The 20,299-nt window shown below is 39.1% G+C and overlaps 1 protein-coding gene across 13 annotated transcripts in view; it reads right to left on the bottom strand.

Annotated features, from left to right (window-relative positions):
* The window catches only part of thrb (thyroid hormone receptor beta), a 108,325-nt gene that overhangs the window by 11,896 nt on the left and 76,130 nt on the right, over nucleotides 1-20,299 (bottom strand). For 9 of the 13 annotated variants that reach the window (XM_086193090.1, XM_086193086.1, XM_086193088.1 and 6 more), the window contains 6 exons: nucleotides 18,780-18,845; nucleotides 17,081-17,131; nucleotides 2,722-2,822; nucleotides 2,488-2,635; nucleotides 1,384-1,589; nucleotides 647-733 (listed from right to left, as the gene is read on the bottom strand). In XM_086193090.1, the coding sequence (XP_086049216.1) occupies nucleotides 647-733; nucleotides 1,384-1,589; nucleotides 2,488-2,635; nucleotides 2,722-2,822; nucleotides 17,081-17,131; nucleotides 18,780-18,786 (600 nt within the window). In that variant the 5' untranslated portion in view covers nucleotides 18,787-18,845. Of the gene's footprint in view, nucleotides 1-646; nucleotides 734-1,383; nucleotides 1,590-2,487; nucleotides 2,636-2,721; nucleotides 2,823-4,254; nucleotides 5,335-17,080; nucleotides 17,132-18,779; nucleotides 18,846-20,299 lie in introns of those variants that run through there. The other 4 variants (XM_086193095.1, XM_086193094.1, XM_086193082.1 and 1 more) reach the window with 4 other exon arrangements.

Raw genomic sequence — 20,299 nt, 5'->3', positions numbered from 1 at the left:
ATGTGTTGTGTCATTCCGTTGCTGAAAATCAGTGTTCGCTTAAGCGACTTACTGGCCACTATGGCCGATGTGGGAAAAAATACGGATTGTATACAAAATGTCATGAAATCTATAAATGTAGGACGTGACGACACAGGCTCTGCTGCGCACTACTTTGTCGATGCTAATTTGTCTATAAAATGGTGGATACATTGTACTGAGCATCGTGCAAATGGCTCAGGTCACTGTCTTAATTTGATCCATGTGGCGTGACATCATTTGTAAGGTTATGGAAGTATAAGGTTCTAGGTATTTAGCCACAATCGAACTAACACGGGCTAACCGGAGGAATGCCATGGACTACTTGGCTTTTATGTTTCAGCTGAAGGATGGTGGATAAATGACTCTGCTCATTTCATCTCATTTTAGTTGGGATTCAATCCATGTGGTTCGATAACATTCAGGATGTCTGTGAGGGCCACATGGTTATGTTATTTACATTCAAGTTAGCCGAGGGCTAAGCAGAGGTAGCTTTTAACTGCTTAGTTGTTAAACCAAGAACAAGACAGTATTTTATTGATATGTGTATGTAAATGATGAGGATGTGGCATCAACAACTAGAAATGTTGACAGTTTATCATTTGAAGAGATACTTTTGTCCACTAACCTTAGTTTCCTTCACCCCCGCTGCACTCTGGTCAGAAGTATAGAATAAATTACATGTTATTTCATTAAGAAGCATTGCTTCCTCGACCTGTTGGATAATCAACAGGAATGGTGAAGTTTCAATGAAGAACCCATGTCAAGCCAACTAGAGAGAAAATAAGTTAACACAAGGACACAGGACAGAGAGTACAGAAAGAAAACAGAAATTCAAGATGGCTGTCTATAGTGAGACTAGGACTCAGGACCACGGCCTCAAACAGGTCCTCAGAACAACTCAGAGGCTTATTGACATAATTGAACAGTTGAGACAGACTGCCAAACTGGACAGAGTGATAAGACTTCACAGCACAGAGAACAAGACCAGTTAAATAAATGTCAGGTATGAGATCAAATGCTATAAACGGAAATAGAGAAAAAATTAAATAGCACAAAAAAAGCAAGTGATTAGTATTAGCGATAATGTGTCATTGCTTGAGAGAAAAAAAAGACAAGAATAAGATATTCCAGTATAAGTTAGTGCTGCTTGGCTGAGGAACACACTTTTCTCCACCGTCCAGCTAATTCTCCCCACTCTACAAGGAGATACAAAAAAAAACACATGGACATATTAACACAGGGAGCACTGGAACAGTAGTGGAGGAGACAGGGGCATGGTGAAGAGGGAGGGAGGGGGGTGGATTGGCTAAGGAAGGGTTAAACAATACAGTGAAGGCCATGATGAAGAGGGAGGGCTCTCACCAAGAACTTCCGCTTCTGCTTCCAGTGGTTGCCTTGTGCGTTTGTGGCCATATGGGCCTCTGTGACCATACGGATAAGGTCCCATTCCTCCTGGGTGGGCTCCAGTCGGTCCCACACTGTCTTCTGCAGCTCCTCTCTCCGCCGGCGCTCACGGTTTTCTTCGATTAGCTTCCGCTTGGCCAGCCTCTTGCTGTCATCCAACACCACTGACAGGGGGGGAGGGGACATCAGAGTTGACAGGAACATGCAGGTCAATGGTGTTCAAACAAATATTTGGGTCCTACAATGGCCACAATATTGTCAAGTTGCTGCAACTCTGCAGGCCCACACTGACACTGCAGTGGTGAATGCTAGCTTCCTGTGTGCTCACATAAAATACTTAACAAGAGCTGTTACTCTCTGTGTCAGACAAGAGAATACATACAAGACCTACCTGTAAACAAAGCCTAATTTATCATATGGCCTTTTCCTCTTAATGAAGATATCTTGTAGTTGTTAAATTAAATAAACAAGCAAACAAAGCAACATTAAGGGGCAGATAAAATGACTTCATCATCAATCATCAGCTGACGCATCACATTACTCAGGTAATTTAGAATAATTGGACGTACATAAAGATGGACATAGAGTTCATACAAAGTGAGGCCAACAGATCCCAATGGCCCCCTAAATCCTCCTCATCCAAACAATCCTGGCAAATATTTCTCCCATTTTGGTATTTCTTCAGTATCAAACTGATGAATGTTAACTCTTCTGACAAGTTTGGCTTTTTTTTTTTTTTTTTTTTTAGCTATAATTGGAGCAAATGTTTAATTGACAGCTGAGTGAAGTCCTGGGAGTTCTGTTTGGGAAGTTTATGGAAGAACATTTCAAGATTAGGTTTTCAAATCTCTAAACAGTTGTTCCAAAAATTGTTCTGCCATTAACGTGTCATTGGTAAGTGATTCAGGTGGCATGAAGCCATTTCTTAGATGCCAGAGCAACATGGTTGTTGGTGGGGGTTTCCAAGAGCATTTGGCTTCATTTGTATATGGTAGGGAGGAAGAAGCAGCACCCCGTCCATCTCTATGTACAGTCTATGCAACCAGTGCTGGTAAAACTTACAGTCTGTTGCCATTCCCACTGCAATGCACTTCTTGAAGCGACATTCCTGGCACTGGTTTCTGGTCACTTTGTCAATGATGCATTTCCCCTCGTACTTACAAGCGTAGGTTGGGTTGAGATTCTTCTGGATCGTCCGCCTGAAGAAGCCCTTGACAACAGACAGTCACCTGCTCACAAATGCTTCCTAATGAGGACCGATGAATAAATTGATCTGCTGATAGTTGCTTGTGTTACCTTGCAACCTTCACAGGTAATGCAGCGATAGTGGTAGCCTGTAGCTTTGTCCCCGCACACTACACATAGCTCGTCTTTGTCCAGGTAGCTCGGTATGTACCCTGGAAAGACACCAGACGGTTGGTGCTAGTATTATAATTTATTTTGAAAAGATAAATGGACTTGTACTTGTGCAGCTGCTTTTAATGGTTGCTCTCTTTAAGTCCAGTTTTCAACTGGGTTTCAATTAATATCAGAAATTTACAATAAATGAAGCTGCCATTCAAATCATCAGCTTGACTTTGTTTAATGTTTCCAATTGTATGCACTATTTAAAATTCACCTTCATCAAAGGATGTTATGTGATTGGTCAGACAAATTGGACATATTTCAAGAGCTTTTACTGTTAATATTTGTCGCAATTAAAATCGAGATTGAACAGAATTAAGATCCAGTATTTTTTTATTTTTTTTTAGGGATTCTTCATTGTGGGATCAAGCAAAACTTGAAAGAAAGAAATTCATGCACATTGCTAATAATTTTGTTATTACACAGCGTGTTACATCCAGATTTTCAGGGAAGTTTTACCAGAGAGGGATGATCTCGATCCTGGAATTTTTTTTTGTTTTTGTTTTTTGTTTTTTTTTTAATCAAAAAAAGGACTTGCTCATACTGAGACGGGGAATGAATTGACATTTTTGGAAAACAGCTGTCCTATCCTAATGAATGTAAACGTGTGATGTGTCAGTCGTGTATTTGCATACAACAGAAGAGTTGGCGGGCTCCTAGCTTAACAGAGGTCTGTGCTCTTAATACACATTTATGTTTTACTTTTTCCCTTTGAAATAGCGAGCAAAAGTGAAAATCAAAGACAAAGTTTCCTGCCCCTTTGATACAATAAAATGATCCCTTATGTCACTGCTGCCGTCTCAGTGTGGACCAGTACGTCCAATGTCACACAGCTAGATTTGAAACACAGAGGTTTGTATTTCCAGCAGCACCAAAACTAAACATGATCAACATAGACTTCAACAGACAGTCGTGTTCACGTGTTAAAACCTGGTCCGGAATTGGAACTCAGCTTAATGAGCTCTGCTGTGACCTCTGGCAGACTCTGGGATCCGGAGGTTCAAAAAAAACTGATCAATACTTTTATTGGGTTTGTGAAGAGAGCAACAATTCATCTTGCCCGAGCCTTCTGTTGCCTCTCCATTAATCAATATGGAACCCCCGGCCGCCTCAGTCCACCTCCCTGAGCATCAGAGGCAGCAAGTCCTCCTCACAGACCTGCCACTGCATGAAGCCTTAAGTCTTGGATTTATGCTGATAAGACTTAAATCAACGAAAACCCCAGACAACACTGATTCATTGATCAAGGAGGACTCACAACTAATTAACCAAAATATTTTTTGAAAAGCATGGAAAATAATCTCCACACAAAATGCAGAGAGACAACCACATAGCAAAATGTTGGAATGTCATCACTTATTCAAAACTCAAAAGCCAAACATGTAGCAGCTCCACCCCTCCACAGTCACAATGTAGATGTCGTACCTTTCTTGTGTGGCCCCTGCAGCCAGTGCAGCTGAGAGAAGTCTGGCTTGATCTCAGGGAAATATTCAGGCTGTTGATGGAAGTGACTAAGAGGGATGTCCATGCTGTGGAGCTCATTCTTATAACCAGCAGGGCCACCACTGTACAAACACGAGTAATGCTGGTTGGATGGCCAAGCCTGCTCCACACAGGGTGGATGATGCAGTGTTTGGGACTCCCAGTGTCCATATCCCGGCCCCTCACTTGGGTACAGGCAGTGTTCCCCACCGCCCTGCACCATGTATTCTCCAATCCCGGCGTGAGACATCTCATATAAGTCTGGTATGCAGTAGTTCATCATGGAGATCCACAGGACTGCAACATAAAAACTTACGGATCCAATCTTAGAATCTATCTGTCCTCAAAAAAGGAAAAATATTCGCACTTTCTAAAAAAAAAAAAGGTCTTGGAGAGCATCAAGCCATGTGTATGCGATAGCTACAAGTTTCCTGGTCTGAAGAAACAGCCTTCCAACAGGTTGACCCCACAAAGACGTACAAATGTTTGATCCACAAAGGCCACAGACCACACCTAACAACTGCCCCACCCGCCACCAGCCCGCCAAATTGGGAAGCAGAGATTTACGACGAAGAGGAGCTCTAATCTTACACTCCGCAAATCCTCGATGCGCCACAGACAGTAGCGATGTCACAGATTAAGACCTCGCGCGTTGAATCTACAGTAAATGCCCTCTAATCACATCCAGTAAGTGGAAAACAATTCCAAAGAAAACAAAGAAATGTTCCAGAACTTTAAAGCTACTTTACGAGGGTTCTCATATCGTTCACAGAATGACTCAGAATTCTCTTAACACTGATACCTTTACTAACCCTCTCACCTTTAACCTCTGTGTGTTAACTCCCTCACTTATCCTGTGAGTATTTGAGACAGAATCCGCAAACAAACGCCCTTAAGTCTGTGTCATATAATTATTGCTAATAACTACTTGTTATGACACTAAGAAGATTTTAGTAGGTTTATGTGTTTTACCCTGACACACATGGATGACTTTCAACCTTTTCATTTCTAAAGGCAACAGCATCTGAACTTGCAGTTTATGGAGAAGAAATAATAATAATGATAATAACAATAATAATAATCACGCTTTTTTTTTTGAAGGACATTGATCACATCAGTTGATGAGTGGGCCAAGTTGAATTCAATCAACTCTGCATCTACTGTATCTAACAGCATGTTTATATAGTTATATATATATATATATATATATATATATATATAGTTAAATGCAGCACCAATGTTTTCTTTCAAATCCAGTCAGATGAAAATCTCACAAAATAATTTCACTTGTTCCTGAATCATGGAGTATGGCTAATATGGAGTGTTTACCTACAGTTTGGTTTTTGTCACCACATGCACATTCCATACTATTAAAATTGATGTATTACATTATAATGGTTTAAAAAAAAATACAGGCAATAGATTACACTTTTCAGACTGGAATTAAAACTGACTGTTGTGTTGTTAATTTGGGACACACGACGTGACACGCTGAGTAGCATGTTGCGTGATCTGTGTCGGATAATACATCTATTATCCTAGACAGCTACACTCAGCCATATTGATTAGGCTTCCTGTTCAATACGGATGGGATAAGCCCTCTGGCGAGGATGTCTATATCTGGGATTCATAATACCTTTTTCAATTTTGTGATAACGATTTTTTTGCACTTCACCATGAAAGGTTTTGCATTGCACCGTTGAAGGTTGTTCTATAAAGTATTACTGAGGGCCAATGAGCTCAATTAATGGCCAAGCAGACAGAAAACCTACAGAGTTTAGAGAAAGAGTTAAGCTGCTTGATTATTAGTTTGACTGCATTTATTGCGATGCCTGTATTTTACTCCAGAAAAGAGTTGCTACTGAATCCAACACATTTTTATTGCTTCAACATGCGTTCGTTTTAATTTTTTTTTTAACTCATTCATTTTTATTCTTTGCTATTTTAAAAGTTTGATATCAAAAATGAAAATATTGATATGACATCTGACAATACGCCACTATATTTCTGACAGCAATCTCAGAATATCAAAGAGGATATCGTGGCTCTAACGGGGAGTCCTCGTCATTCACTGGCCCAGATCAAGAGATGTCTGACCATTAGTTTCCCTTTTACTAACATTTCTTTTGATTTGAAACAAAAAAAAAATAAAAATCCAGTGAAACTGTCAAGACTAATCCAGGCCATCAGTCAGTATGATTAGAGGTGACTGAACGTGTCGCAATAAGTCAGAAGTTTGATATTCAAACAATTTGATATGGAAATTAAAAATGGAAGTTGACTGGATAATAAAAGTGTCTGTCATTGGCTGTTTTTTGGATATGTGATGTTTTATGTGTTTCTTGGTGGGATGTGTGGACTTATAGGTATGATATTACTCACTACTGTTTTTGTTCCTGCTGAAATTTTTAGGAGCGCCAACACAAAATTTACATGCACCATTTAAATCGACATGCAATGCAACAGATTTTATTTTTTTTTCGATCTTGAATGTATGACTGATGAATACTTTGGTCAAATATTGCCTATGTACATTATAAGCGTGAAATGAACAGTGAATCATGGATACAAGTTCATCATAGAAGTGAAAGAAATTGATATTACAGAGGGAATTTCAACAATACAAACCGCAAAGTTTAATTCATATCGCTTTTGATCGTAAGTCCAGGATTTTGTACAGGCCTTGGCCAACAATTGTGATGGTGATGAGAAAGGTAGATCCCCCACCCCGAGCTCACTTAGGGTCAGGGTTCGTGTAACACATACACTTCACACACACACACACACACACACACACACACACACACACACACACACACACACACACACACACGCACACACACACACACACTTGTTCTTTGCTCACGGATGAAGTCTAGGTTATTTCTGGAGCATAGTGGTAAGTGAACAGATGAAAACTCTATCATGTTGTTATTGGTTCAGCTTAGAGGTTTCTGTTCAGTTTTCCAAGCTCCGTTCCTAATGAAAGAAGAGCAGAAGCGATTTATATCAAATTATGGTAATTAGAGCTGTGCCAACCTCTGTTCATGGCTGTTGGTGAAAGTGCATGATTGCTGCACAATTGATATTTACAGAACAGAAACCTACACACACACACACACACACACACACACACACACACACACACACACACATATATATATATATATATGAAAGAACGGCATATTCATTGTTGATTTCATTTCACACTAATAATGTAAAATTTGAAGTATTTAGAAGTAGTACATTCAAGGAAAAAAATCTCTCTTTCTCGCACTCTCTCTCTCGCTCTCTCTCTCTATATATATCTATATACATATATATATATATATGTATATAGATATATATATGTATGTATTCTTACAAATCTAACAAAATACCTGTGCATTTTTTTCCTTTTGCATATTTCAGATTTGAATCAGTTTTCCTCATCTACCAGAAGTATATTTCGATGGTGCTTTTGTATTTTTAAGTAATGTTTTGAATGCAGGATGCGTCTCTATGATAGAAAATCCCATCGGCACGTACATTTTTTTTAATAACAAACAAATAAACCAACCAGATTGTAGTTTTTCAAATGAGATTATAATTTAGCTGCTGTGCAAAGACATTTTCTGAGCCTGTTCCTCATCTCACGGCCAAATACGTAAACACTGCCCTCCCCCAAAAATATTTAAAAATTTTTTCCTGATGCACAGTGATATATCCCATGATCCTTGCAGTTATTTCAAGACAAATATGAAGTTTGATGAACTGTAGGTGGCCTGAACTCACAATCAAATATGGTTAACTTTTAAGTTTAAAGAATTAAAACATGATTATGGGAATTGAAACACAACTTAATTTATATATCTATTTGATGAGAAAAAACATAATTTGCTTTGAAAAAAAATCCAAAATTACTTTAACTTCTCTTCTCAAATTCCGATAAATTAAAATTTGAGGTTTTCCAGAAACAGAATTTTGTTGTTCAACCGTAAAGTATCTTTTTACAGTGAAAGGGCACAAAGGAGTCATGATGGTAAGCAGAGACTTTGGGAAACTGAGTGATGCTTGAAGACAATTGAAAAGATTTGAAATACTCTGAAATACTGTGTATCAATAGTTTACCAGTGACCCTAAGATGACAAACTGAATTATGTACTCAGAAGAGTCTTAACTGACTCTCTGGAATTCATGAACATCATTACATTCAGTCAATTGGACTCTTTTATAAAGCATCGGGGGTCTTTCTGAGACGGTTTAAGATCCTGGTCCTGCAGACGCCTTTTATCTTCTTAACTAGAGCAAATACACCCAGCATCTCTTGGGCTGCATGGATCACAGAGGTGGGCCTGCAGCAAGGAGGCGTGTGACTGCCTGAACACATGGCGAAGTCTCAGCAAAGATGCGTGCAGTTTTGGCTTTGAAATCCCTGCTGTTTGCACTGATTTGAACTCTGAATCACAGCCAGTCTCTGTGCTCGCCATCAGGTCTTTAAAATCAGACAATCAATAATGTTGCTGAACAGGATTACGGAGAAAAATAGACTACATATGCTACTAAAGCTCTCACAATTAAGGTATTGATAGTATCTGACAATTGTGGTTTTGCTTATTAATGACAATTAAGAATACCACCCGGGTCAACTAACCAAGCCCCCTTCAGCAACTTTAGCGAAGGCACCTGTCACATTTAGTTTGACCGAAAACACTTTTTCGCTCTCATGCAAGCCCAAAGTTTTATTGACACGACCGCAAGCGAGCGAGTAATAAAAAAAGTTTTCCACCAATTAATTCATATATTGAGTTCAAGTTGTTTAATTTCCAATTCATAAGGTTTACTTAAATAAACTACAGCTCTGATGAAGTAACTGAAAATGAATCAAAGGAATGCAATTTAAAAAAAATCAATCCGTCATTGAGGTTTTATATTACATTGTATTTACATGGTTATTAAAATTAGAAAAAAAAAAATCCTGCAATTAACTAGATTGTGTGTGATGTGAAAGCCCATGACTTCTACAGACTCACTCCAAATGGGTCCTGTTCACTCTCATATCGTTACTGCTCTTGAGACCGAACAGATCAAAGTGTTAAATATGTCACCCCCTTACCTTCCAAACAACGTTCAGTAAAAACGTTGGATATGATTCAGATCAGCTCAGATTAACACCTAGTTTATTTATGACTAAATCAAATACGACACTTGGAGCAACTTTAACCGTCCAACATACGTTGACTGAAGAGCATTGGCTTTCGAATCTAATTAGTTGCTGCGCACGAGATGATCTGACAGTGCTGCCTGTGCGTCCTGCGATCGTACATATATCAGAGAAGTAGGCGACGATGGCTCACAAGGAGAATGGTGAGGTATCACAAATACAAATATGTGTACGGTGGAAGTGCACTGCCAAATTGAAAAACAGCGTATAAAACACAGGATTTTCCATAATATTGTCTCTATTCTCTTTCAAAAGTCTATTGTCATAAAATATTTTATTTGATTTCTTTCCGTTTTTAGAATGTTAATTTTAACATGGTCTTTGTGATGAACTACGGCATGGGTTCTCTATTGCTTTCGTCTGTGTTTGATACGGACATTTTACTGGTGTTTGACTGTACGCATGCTGAGTTTATTTTCTTGGCGTGTGGTTGTGAGCAGCTGGTCTTGACTGCCAGTTTAGTTGTGCAGTTGACTTCATCCTCTCATCACGTGACTGCACCAGTATCATCTGGAGCTCCTCTCCGCTTACAACGAGGCTCCGTAGGAAGTCACTTTAAAATACATCGAAGTACTACACTGCACGACATTCATGTTCTTGTGCATTAATCAGTTTCAGTAGCCATGTTCAACAAGGTTTGGATGTAATTTTAAAATGTTTTAAACTAACAGACCAAACCAATTGCATCCTAATACTACAGTACATACATTTTAATACCTCAAGGCCACGTATGCGTCACTGGGTTGAACAGTCATACTACTGAGTATGCCACCGCAACAATACAGAAGTAATGAAGGAGAACTGGCTGGTGAGGGAGTGTAACAGCGTATGGATGTGGAAGACATGTTGATGTGATTGCAGGACAGAGGAGACGAGTGAGAATCTACTGATGCTCACTGACCCAGGGGAGCTTCGTGTGTTCGTCTAGTAACGCACCGTCCAGTCTGATAACTTGGAAACTACAGAGTGTAATTACATTGGGTGACCAACACGTATCCATGGAATCAAACACCCTGGATCACTTAGACCACAGGTGTCAAACTGATCCAGTAAGGGCCGGTGTGGCTGCAGGTTTTCATTCCACCCGAGCAAAAGCAACACCTGATTCTACTTAAACCAACTAAGCTGTGTCCACACAGCTCATTGGTTGGATCAGGTGTTGCTTTTGCTTGGGTGGATTGAAAACCTGCAGCCACACCGGCCCTTACTGGATCAGTTTGGACACCCCTGACTTAGACCCAGTAATCTGGAGATGATTGCACAACTCACACCACTAACAAGAGCATCATCATACTGATATGATGATATTCGTGATATACTGTAGGCTTCCTTTCAACGACTGTGTAACGGAAGCTCTCTGATTGGTTTATGACCAATAATAAAACTGAATTCCAGTTGGAATGCCACATTTCTTCTTGTTCAGCAGGAACACTCATGAATACTTCTAGAACCAGGTGTTTTTGTTGTTGTTGTTGTTGTTGTTGTTGTTGTTGTTGTCTGCAAAGGTAATGATAATAATCTGCTCTTTGTTGTCACTGAGATGTTTTTCAGGGATATAATAGGAAAAAAAATCAGCAATAATAGTCAGAGAATTAATCTACATTTGATTTGATGGGGTGGTAAAGAGCCGAGGGATGAGGGGATAAATCAATCTATTTCATCACTTTTTTTTAAAAATTTCACACTCGTCATCACAGTCAGCATAAATAACCTGAGCAGGTTTTAAATGTATCATTTTCAGATTTTAGATGTCTTCATTTTAGAATTATATTAAACCATCTTGAACTGAACCTACGGCTAATCACAGACTATTTATGCGCAATCAATATAAATGCACTGTATATGAAAACGACTGTCAGTTGTCAATATGAAATTATGTTAACTATAAAGTCATTTGACATTTTCCCTGCATTCAATTTACATTCATACATGATCGTGATATGAGTTGGAATTCAGGTACATGCAAAGTTAAGCTTAATACAAGAGAGGGAACCACAAGTGAGCTGATGGAATTTCTGATTCCTTTAAATAAACTTGATGTCCGCACATGGTTCAAGAACTTGGCTCCACTGAAAAGTAGCAGCTTGCCTTTGTTTTAAACTAAGCTGACCTTTGTCCGGCGGCTGCTGAGAGTCTTACAATGTTCCACCATCAACCTCAACACTGGCATTGTTGTTTATTTGGACCTGTTCTTCATCAGGCTCTTAGACTTAATTAACTGTCATTACGGACAGGTGCAATGGAAAGGTCGGCCAGATAAGCCTCTTTTTGTTCAACACTTTCAGACTATGTTGGCATGTAAGAAAAACATGTTTCCTGTATGCACCATTACGATAATCAAATCAAACCAAATTGTGCAAATTCAATCTCTCAGCTTGGGGAGCTCGGACTATTAACCCAAAATGCCAGGCTGAAGGACACTTTCAACTGCTGTTCCCGCCAGAGTTGGCATTTGAATTTATTATCAGAATGGCAGTGATTTTTATGGTAATCGTAGGCAGGCACCGTGAAGTTGTGACGAGCAGACTGTCAGATTAAAAATCATCATAGTTCACAAAATAGATTATAATAAATAAATGCTACGTCTTGTGTGCTGCAATAAGAATCCGGGAGGATGGAGATGTGGTGTGTATTTGTCACAGATTATTTACGCATGTATATCTTTTATAATGTGCTCAGATGTAGATCTGGATTCAATGTTAGAACTAGAATACATAGAAACATCATAAGCCTTAATTTATACGAAACACTTACATGAATGAATGGTCAATACTTCATTCGTATAATCTGTCTAACTGTTAAAAAGGTTTAGCTGTGGATTATTGACTCAATTAATGTAATAAGTGTGAGTGTGTGCCAAGTGGATGTGATCAGCGTGCACCAGCTGCTAAGAGACAGGCCTTCTGAGGCAAATCTGCTTGTAAAGAGGGCTTGATACCAGTTTAACTTTTTGATGAGGTGATGTCCTTGACATGTACTAATCTTGTTTGGAGTTTCTTAAACGACTGCCGATGAACTGTTAAGCATTTGTGATGCCTGTCAATACTGAAACAATCTGTTGTCTGCCCAGACAGTTGTAATGCCTAGTTTTAAACTGAAGGTTGACACTTTTAACGATCACGCCGTAAGTTTTGATCGATTATTACTTAACTTCAGCGTGTATTTGTCTTTCAGTTAGTTTATGTGTCACATTTGAATGGATTTAAAAAAAAAAAAAAATCTTTTTAGGGGGGAAATTTCTGTTTTGCAAAATAAAAACAGTACAAAATGAATCATTTATTTTCTTTATTTATGGCAAATGTTTTAAATGCAGAAAGGCAACGACAAAATTTACCAGGTTAATATATAAAAAAAAAAAACCTCTACATTTTACGGCACAGTGTGGCTATGTAGTAATGCGTGTAGGTATTCATGAACTAGTACATACAGACTCTGCAGGTGTTGGAGAACGAAGGTTTCAAATGTGCCAAACAACTAATTGGAATAAATTATCTGTTCATTTTTCAGTCCGAATCTTTTTTTTTTTTTTGCATTACGTTAACTTGTTAAGCAAGTTTATTAATGGTGTTGGACTAAAAGACGGATTAGGATTATCACTGCTTGCATAATTTTGAATTGCTCATAAAATTGTTTTTAAAATTGAAAACGAGATTAAAGTAAGACTATCACACACGCAAAAAAACTTTTTAAATTACTTCTAGTCCTCCCGTTTTGGTATTTATTGACATAAAGATAAAGTACATCATTTATATAAAAAAGAACAGTAATGTAGTTGTAAGCAGAAGTTAGTTAGTACAACATGATTGTGTGCTGTAAATCATTCAAATATATCACTTATAAATGGGGGCTTTCAATCAAAGTTGTTTGAGTAATTTTAAACAAGCACATACATTTTTTTTTCTGTTTAAAAATAAGACCAGTCTAAAATGTATATTTTAATTTTTCGCGACTTACCCCAATAAGTTTCTCTTCAAGTTAGTTCTAATTAAAAGAGCAGCATGGAGCAGCATGTCCAGAGGATGAGTTCTCATTCCCTGTGTGAAGTAATGCTTCCACAGAATTGTCCCCAGCAGCAGAAACAATCACACCCAGATAAGACGTCTTTCTATTTTACTGCTTCCCTGCCACCATCAGACCAGTTTCTCTCTCCCAGGCGCCTCACTACAGTGGCGCTGCGGCAGGCACAGGCACAGATATATTCCCTCCCTTGATTGATTACTTTAGGTCTTGGGGGTTTAAAGCCGGTCATGAACAATTTCTGGATGTGAGAAATCTCTTTTACCCTGGGCCCTCGACTGACATGATGCCCTGATCCAAATGTCCCCAGTTACTCTGCGTTACCTGACGAGGACACATTAGGTGGTGAACCTTTCCTCTTAAAGTTCAGGGTAAGCTCAGGGGCGCAACAGAAGGCTCCCATTGTTCACGTTTGAGAGGATTATCAGGCACTTTAGAATGAAGTGCAAGAATCTTTTTTTTCCTCTTTCTCTTTGACCTGAAGTCATTTTTAAATACTGGTAGAACTTCTCCTACAAAGCCCCCAAGTGTGGAGTAGCACAATTTCACATGCTGACATGTATCTGCGCTATGAATATCAGAAAGCATTCACAAACACTTAAAACCTGAAGACACTTATCAGGGGGGGGGATTTATCTGGTCATGGTCAAGTGATGCATAGTGGAAGTGCAGCTCAAGACCAGAAACGCTGCAACAGCAAGATAAAAGCTCATAATCCTCCCACATTTGTCTAATTGACATCAGTGGTGGGTGAAGAGGAGGAACGATTGCTTCACTGGTGAAAGTGTTGTGAAATCTAAGAGCAGGGGAGCCAGGTGGCCATCTTCAGTTGTGACATGTATGTAAACAAATATTCATAGCTAGTGCACAAAATTGCGTCAACTCTGTTGCTGCAGAGCCAGTAGGAGGCTGCTAACGTTCATCATTACAGTCTGCAGGGTTGATGTGGTTTAAACCAGTAGAGGGCATCTGTATCATATCCACTGTATAACACAGAAGCTATCAGCAGCTCGATACTACAAGGGTCCGCTTCTCTGTATACTACTGGCATTTCATGATTCCCAGAATAATAAGAATAACAATTTTACAAAGTTTGAGGATTCAAATAAATACTAACATTGCTGGCCCCAAGGAGGCTCCATGTACAATCGATAAAATTTTCTGTTGGAACACTGATTAATTATCTTGGCCAACTGTATTGATTCCATTCGTCAGTTCGAAAGACTTTCATAAAAAATTTGGTGGAGTGTAACATGGGAGAACTAAAGGAGAAAAGGAAGAGGTTGTTGCGTCACAGGTAATAAGTGATTTGGGCTGATTGCCACCCAAGTCCAGGGAACAAAAGTTTCTCTGGAGCTCAGCAGTTTGTGGACCCGTGGGTCGATGAAGAAGCCATTACATTTAATTTTAGATCCAGCAGGTATCGATGGGTAGCCCTCCTTTTATTTATACTGTATTGTTTTTTTTTACACACACACACACACACACACACACACACACACACACACACACACACACACACGCACGCACGCACGCACATGCCCACGCGCGTGAATTTTGCAACATCATATATACATATATTTATACCTACATATGTGCATATGTGTACATGCGACGTTGCAAAATTCGTTACTTAACAAGAAGCAAAGACGTGAAAAAGTGGGTTAAAGTAGAAGGAGAGGTTCAGCTTTTCTGTGCTCATACAAAAACAAAAACTAACAGATTCAGAAATGTCCTCAGCAGGTAAAGGTAAAAGTGTCCTTGGGAGGAACACTTTTCTTACTTCTGATAAGATAGCTACATCAGGACAAGTACACGTCTACATCAGCTGTCACCACCTGTAACTGCTGCTCTTGCACTTTCCTCAGTAAATCTATCGCGTGACACAGAGTTCAAGAACACCCACTGCATTGTGAAGAGATACGTCTTTGCAGAAAATCCATCTCTCAGTCCTCTAAAATAGATCAGGTGCACCGCATGGGACAAAGGATGAAAATGTCAACTAAAGTAACTGTAACGATAGGCAACTTTTATAGTCATATGTTAATATTGAGCCATAACAGAGGAATAGAAGTTAGTCCATTCACTAGAGGCCCTAAAAACAAGGTCACTGACTCAAGTCCTTGCATCACCCAGTGAAGAATCTGAAACACCTATCAGGCATGATGGAAAAATTCTTTTTAGACTTGGTGCACTGCTTTAGAAATGTTTCTCTTTGAAGTATAAGTACTGCAGTCAGGTGAGAGGTGCCTTTGTGGAAAGGTTTATGTAGACAGAGAGAAACATGGATGTCAGAGAAAGGAGAGGGTCTGTACAGAACCCAGTCAAACTCAAGTTAGTTGAGTAGTTGAATGCACAGGGTGCTAAAACACGTCGGTAAATTAATTTGATCCCCAGCTGAAACAACCGGGCCTCAGGCAGTTCGTCTACACACACGTGTCATAGTTCTGAGCTTCTCTTTCATTTTTTAAAAAAAATTCTACAACCTGAAGACACAGCCAGCGTACATCCCACCATCATTTAACACACTTTTATTACCAGCATTTTTTCAACATCCATGGCAATGAAATGAATCCGGGACCAACATTTTAAAATCAGGTTTGTCACAACAAAATGCTAAATTTCAGTGTACACCAACTTTCATCAGCCCTTCAAAGGGAATAGTGTGGAGGAATAAGTGTCGAGGTGTTTTTAAATTTTTTTTTTTTAATGTAGTTCAAAAAGACACTGACTGTTGAAGATTTCCTTGTTCGTCAGTTTGAAGAATTTGGAAAAAAAACAAACTACCAGGCTGATGGGGTGGATCCCGTTTAATTTTTGACGTCAGCCTTGGCAGAGCTCTGTTTGTTAGGCGGTGCTCTCTGGTCTGGTTTGATATGATTCTAATGCATGCTGTGCTATACTGTCTCTGGTGAATGTAGCATTTTGTTAAGCTGACATGTTGCACACCACGCTTAAAAAGTAATGACAATACTTTATAGAAAAGGCACAGAAACAATCAATCCTGACGAACGGCAAAAAGTCAGTGTCAAAAAAAACCTGCGCACCTTCTCCAAAAAAATGAGATTTTATTCAGACAACTAACTTTTGAGGATCCAAGAATATTAAAATGTTGTCTGAATAAAATCTGGTGAGCATGGAGCAGCAATTATCTGTGGTGGAGTTATTTGGCATGTATTTGTAGGAATTTATATTATTTTGCTGATCTTCCCCCTCAGTGTGTGGGATTGAATGTCGAGTGAGAGTTGAGAGTGATGAATGGATTCATACCAACCTGTGGACAAAGAAATCTTAACTGTCTTAGCACAGCTAAAATCATTCCAATGAAAATACAAGACATCACCTGTGTTTGCAACATCGCTGAAGAAATCAAGCATTTCAATGAAATTATTTATGTTGGTAAAATGAAAGCCCAATAAACAAGATGAGAGAGAGAGAAAGCACATTGTTTACAGGCGCTGGTCTAAGTCAGTAACTACGCAGAGCTCATGAGCTCACCCAGGTGACAGATTGAGGAAAAGCAGTGCTGAGAGGGAGGATAAATATTACCATTTTGAATGGCCTCATCTTTCCAGCGGGGGGAGCAATTTTCTGGTGGGTCTAAAATAGATGGAGAGGCACTATTTAAAAAAAAAGCTGCTTGCTCAGTGAAACATGGTTAAAGAGGCAGACTGATGCTCCTCTGCTTTGTACACGTCTGAAACAACAGCAGTGTGTAGTGTGTGTGTTCATGATGCTGAGATCAATAGCATATATAGCAGGTCAGTGAGGTCCAGGGCCAGCTTAATCCACACATGACAATGTACACTGTCACTGTTCAGGAAACAAATGCACAGAGAAGGATGTCCTGTTTTCATTGTATGAGAAAACATGTGCAGCGTGTGTCTCCTGCATGATGACCCGGGATGTTGGTTTACACGTGAGGGACCTTCCTCGTTGCACAAATGTAAAGTAATAGCTTACGTGACTAAGGTGTGGAGAATGGAGGGGCTTTAGTGATCCGGCCCTTTTCCAGAATATCTCCGTCTCAAACACAAGAGGAAGACTTTTTTTTTAAGAGGAACTAACCAGAGTGGAGGTTCCCAGAGTACGAAGAACGTGCCAGGGCCTTGTTCTGTTTGCACGCACCCCTCCAGGAATCCTGACATAATGTATTTGGTGGTTGCTATTACAGCTTCTTTACAAAACCGTGATCACACTGGTTCTGCACCGCGTTTTGAAATAAAGGGGTTTGTTTCTCCAGCAGTTCGTAGCACTGTGAGCATGTTCCCCAGGTTGTAAAGCCCCAATCCTGTTTAATTTCACCGTAGAACTGAAACAGCTACTCAGCAACCCATGAAATTAGACCGCAAATGTATTTTTATAAGGCCCTCTCAGTGTCACTGTCTACAAACCAGTGAAGCAAATGGTACTTTGGGAAAATGTTGCTCGCAGAGACGTGCACCAAGCTTGCCCTAATGAGTGAAACTGATCAAATGCACACATTATACTCGTCAATACAGGAGAAACAAATTCTTAAACTTATGAAGATCTGAATTTTAAAGTTTACTTAACAAAAATGCACTTCCAGTTGACTTATAAACTGAAGTGAAGTTCACAAGTAAACATTTTTACTAGTTGTTGATTCATAACGTTAGTTCTGGGTGCTAAATTAGCCACATTTTGATTTCATAAAAATCTATTTTTATGTCTAATTTAGGTGTAATAGATTGACTGAATTGATTATTCAGGCATTAACAATCAAACCCAGACCACGACAGTAGTCATGGTCACATGAAACATTTTGGACCTCCTGCAAAGCCCCAAACAAAAAGATGTAATTTGTGAAATAAATCAATCAATTTTATTTAGCGTGATTACTTTTCAAATTAACTAGTGTTGGCTAACCGAGGCTTATAATGCTACATTAGTTTCATAGTTAATTTACTGAGTAAATTATCAGGTCATGATTATGAGAGTATTACTCCTCCATAAAAGGCCCTGCATAGTTTTCAAATGTTAGAATGATACCAGCATTATTACGGCGGAGAGTTTTGGGTCTTTTAGAATTCTACATGGTGACTCTGACGTGTGTCATTGTCATTCACTTGTCTCTTTTATCTTGAGATTGTGAAGTGTGTGTGTGTGTGTGGGTGTGTGTGTGTGTGTGTGTGTGAGAGAGAGAGAGTGAGAGAGAGAGAGAAAGATAGATAGATAGATAGATAGAGAGAGAGAGAGAGAGTAAGAGAGAGAGGGGCGGGGTTATTACCTGACATACTGGTGGGGGTTTAAGGCCAAGACGTCATCCTCAGCGCCTCCTCAGACATCTGGGTACCTACCAAGGAAAACACAGAACCAGGAAATCATCACTCACTCACTGTTCATGTGATCACTGATGATAATTTGACACTAATTCAGTCTGAAATCATGAGGGCTTTCAAACTCACTGTTGGCCATCACTGCTGGGAAATTTAGAAATAACAATAAAATGAGGTGAGGAGGAAATAGTGTGATCATGAGCCATTCATCCTCTTCACTAACTCTTTAAATGTTTCGTGTCCCTGTGAAGGCTGACATCTAGTGGTCAAACGTCATGACACCATTCACACAAACTGCTTCAAGTGTCAGCTATGGCTGATTGATCATGTCAAAAATCATAATCATGAACATTTATTATTATTCTACAATAAATCACAATATCTAAAGCAGCCATTCATTGACTCAAACATAATTTCTTAGATAAACTTCTCAAGACGTATATCCTTGAACTTAAAACATGTTTACAGTGAAAAACAATTTAAATATGTAGATAAGCACAATTTGTATTGCCTTGTGGTGCTTGAGCCTTCAGGGAGAGAGAAAAGGGAAGCCTCACACGAGAGAGCATCATCCTAAAATGGAATGTGACACCATAATCCAGTTATCTAAATTATCTTGTTTCATCATTGTTGGAAGCCAAAATTCTAATTGAAAATAACATATTAATATTTATGTCTTTAACAAAAGATTAAGTTGAGCCAAATCAAAGTTTGAAGCTCTGGTCTTTTTCTCTCTCTCATGCTCAAACACACACACACACACACACACACACACACACACACACACGCACGCACGCACACACACACACACACACACACACACACACACACACGCACACACGCACACACACACGCACACACATTATACAACAACAGTGGTTGTCATCAGAAATATGTATGGTAGGTTGCTTTTTTTATACGTAAACCAGTCAGTAAATATGCAAAAATACAAAAAAAACGAAACCTCAAACAACGTGACTCATGATTTTAATCATTTGAGCATTTTCTCTTGAAAACCATGGCAACAATTACTTGTCCTGCATCAAAAAAGCATGCATTGTTTAGATCAGGGGTCCCAAACTTTTCACGGGCACGTACGGGTGCACACACAGGTTTGGACAGCTATCCTTGTACACTGACTTCGTTAGTAGACACCAACTAATCAGAAGCGTTCTTGTTTCAACTTCTAATGTAGGGTGACACTAATAAAGGGGAGGGTTGGGAGTTTGATAATTTTGCTCTTTGGAACGATGGTATTTGCCAACATTTTGTGAAGTGATGTCAAATGATTTATTGCTGATGTTTAAACACTGATATTTTTGGAATGAATTGACGTAAGTATGGTAAGGCTCAAGTGATATAATACAAAATTCTTGGAATAATTCTTAAATTGATCTTTCTGCCACAGTCTTCTTCTATTCTAAAGAAATGAAAGGGTTCACCATCAGGAAGCAATGGGACATTTAGATAA

Source organism: Aulostomus chinensis, chromosome 22 (assembly GCF_037954235.1).
Source record: "Aulostomus chinensis isolate RoL2024-O1b breed Wild chromosome 22, RoL_Achi_v1.0, whole genome shotgun sequence".
Classification (NCBI taxonomy): Eukaryota; Metazoa; Chordata; class Actinopteri; order Syngnathiformes; family Aulostomidae; genus Aulostomus; species Aulostomus chinensis.
This window is presented reverse-complemented; position numbering and strand designations above follow the sequence as displayed.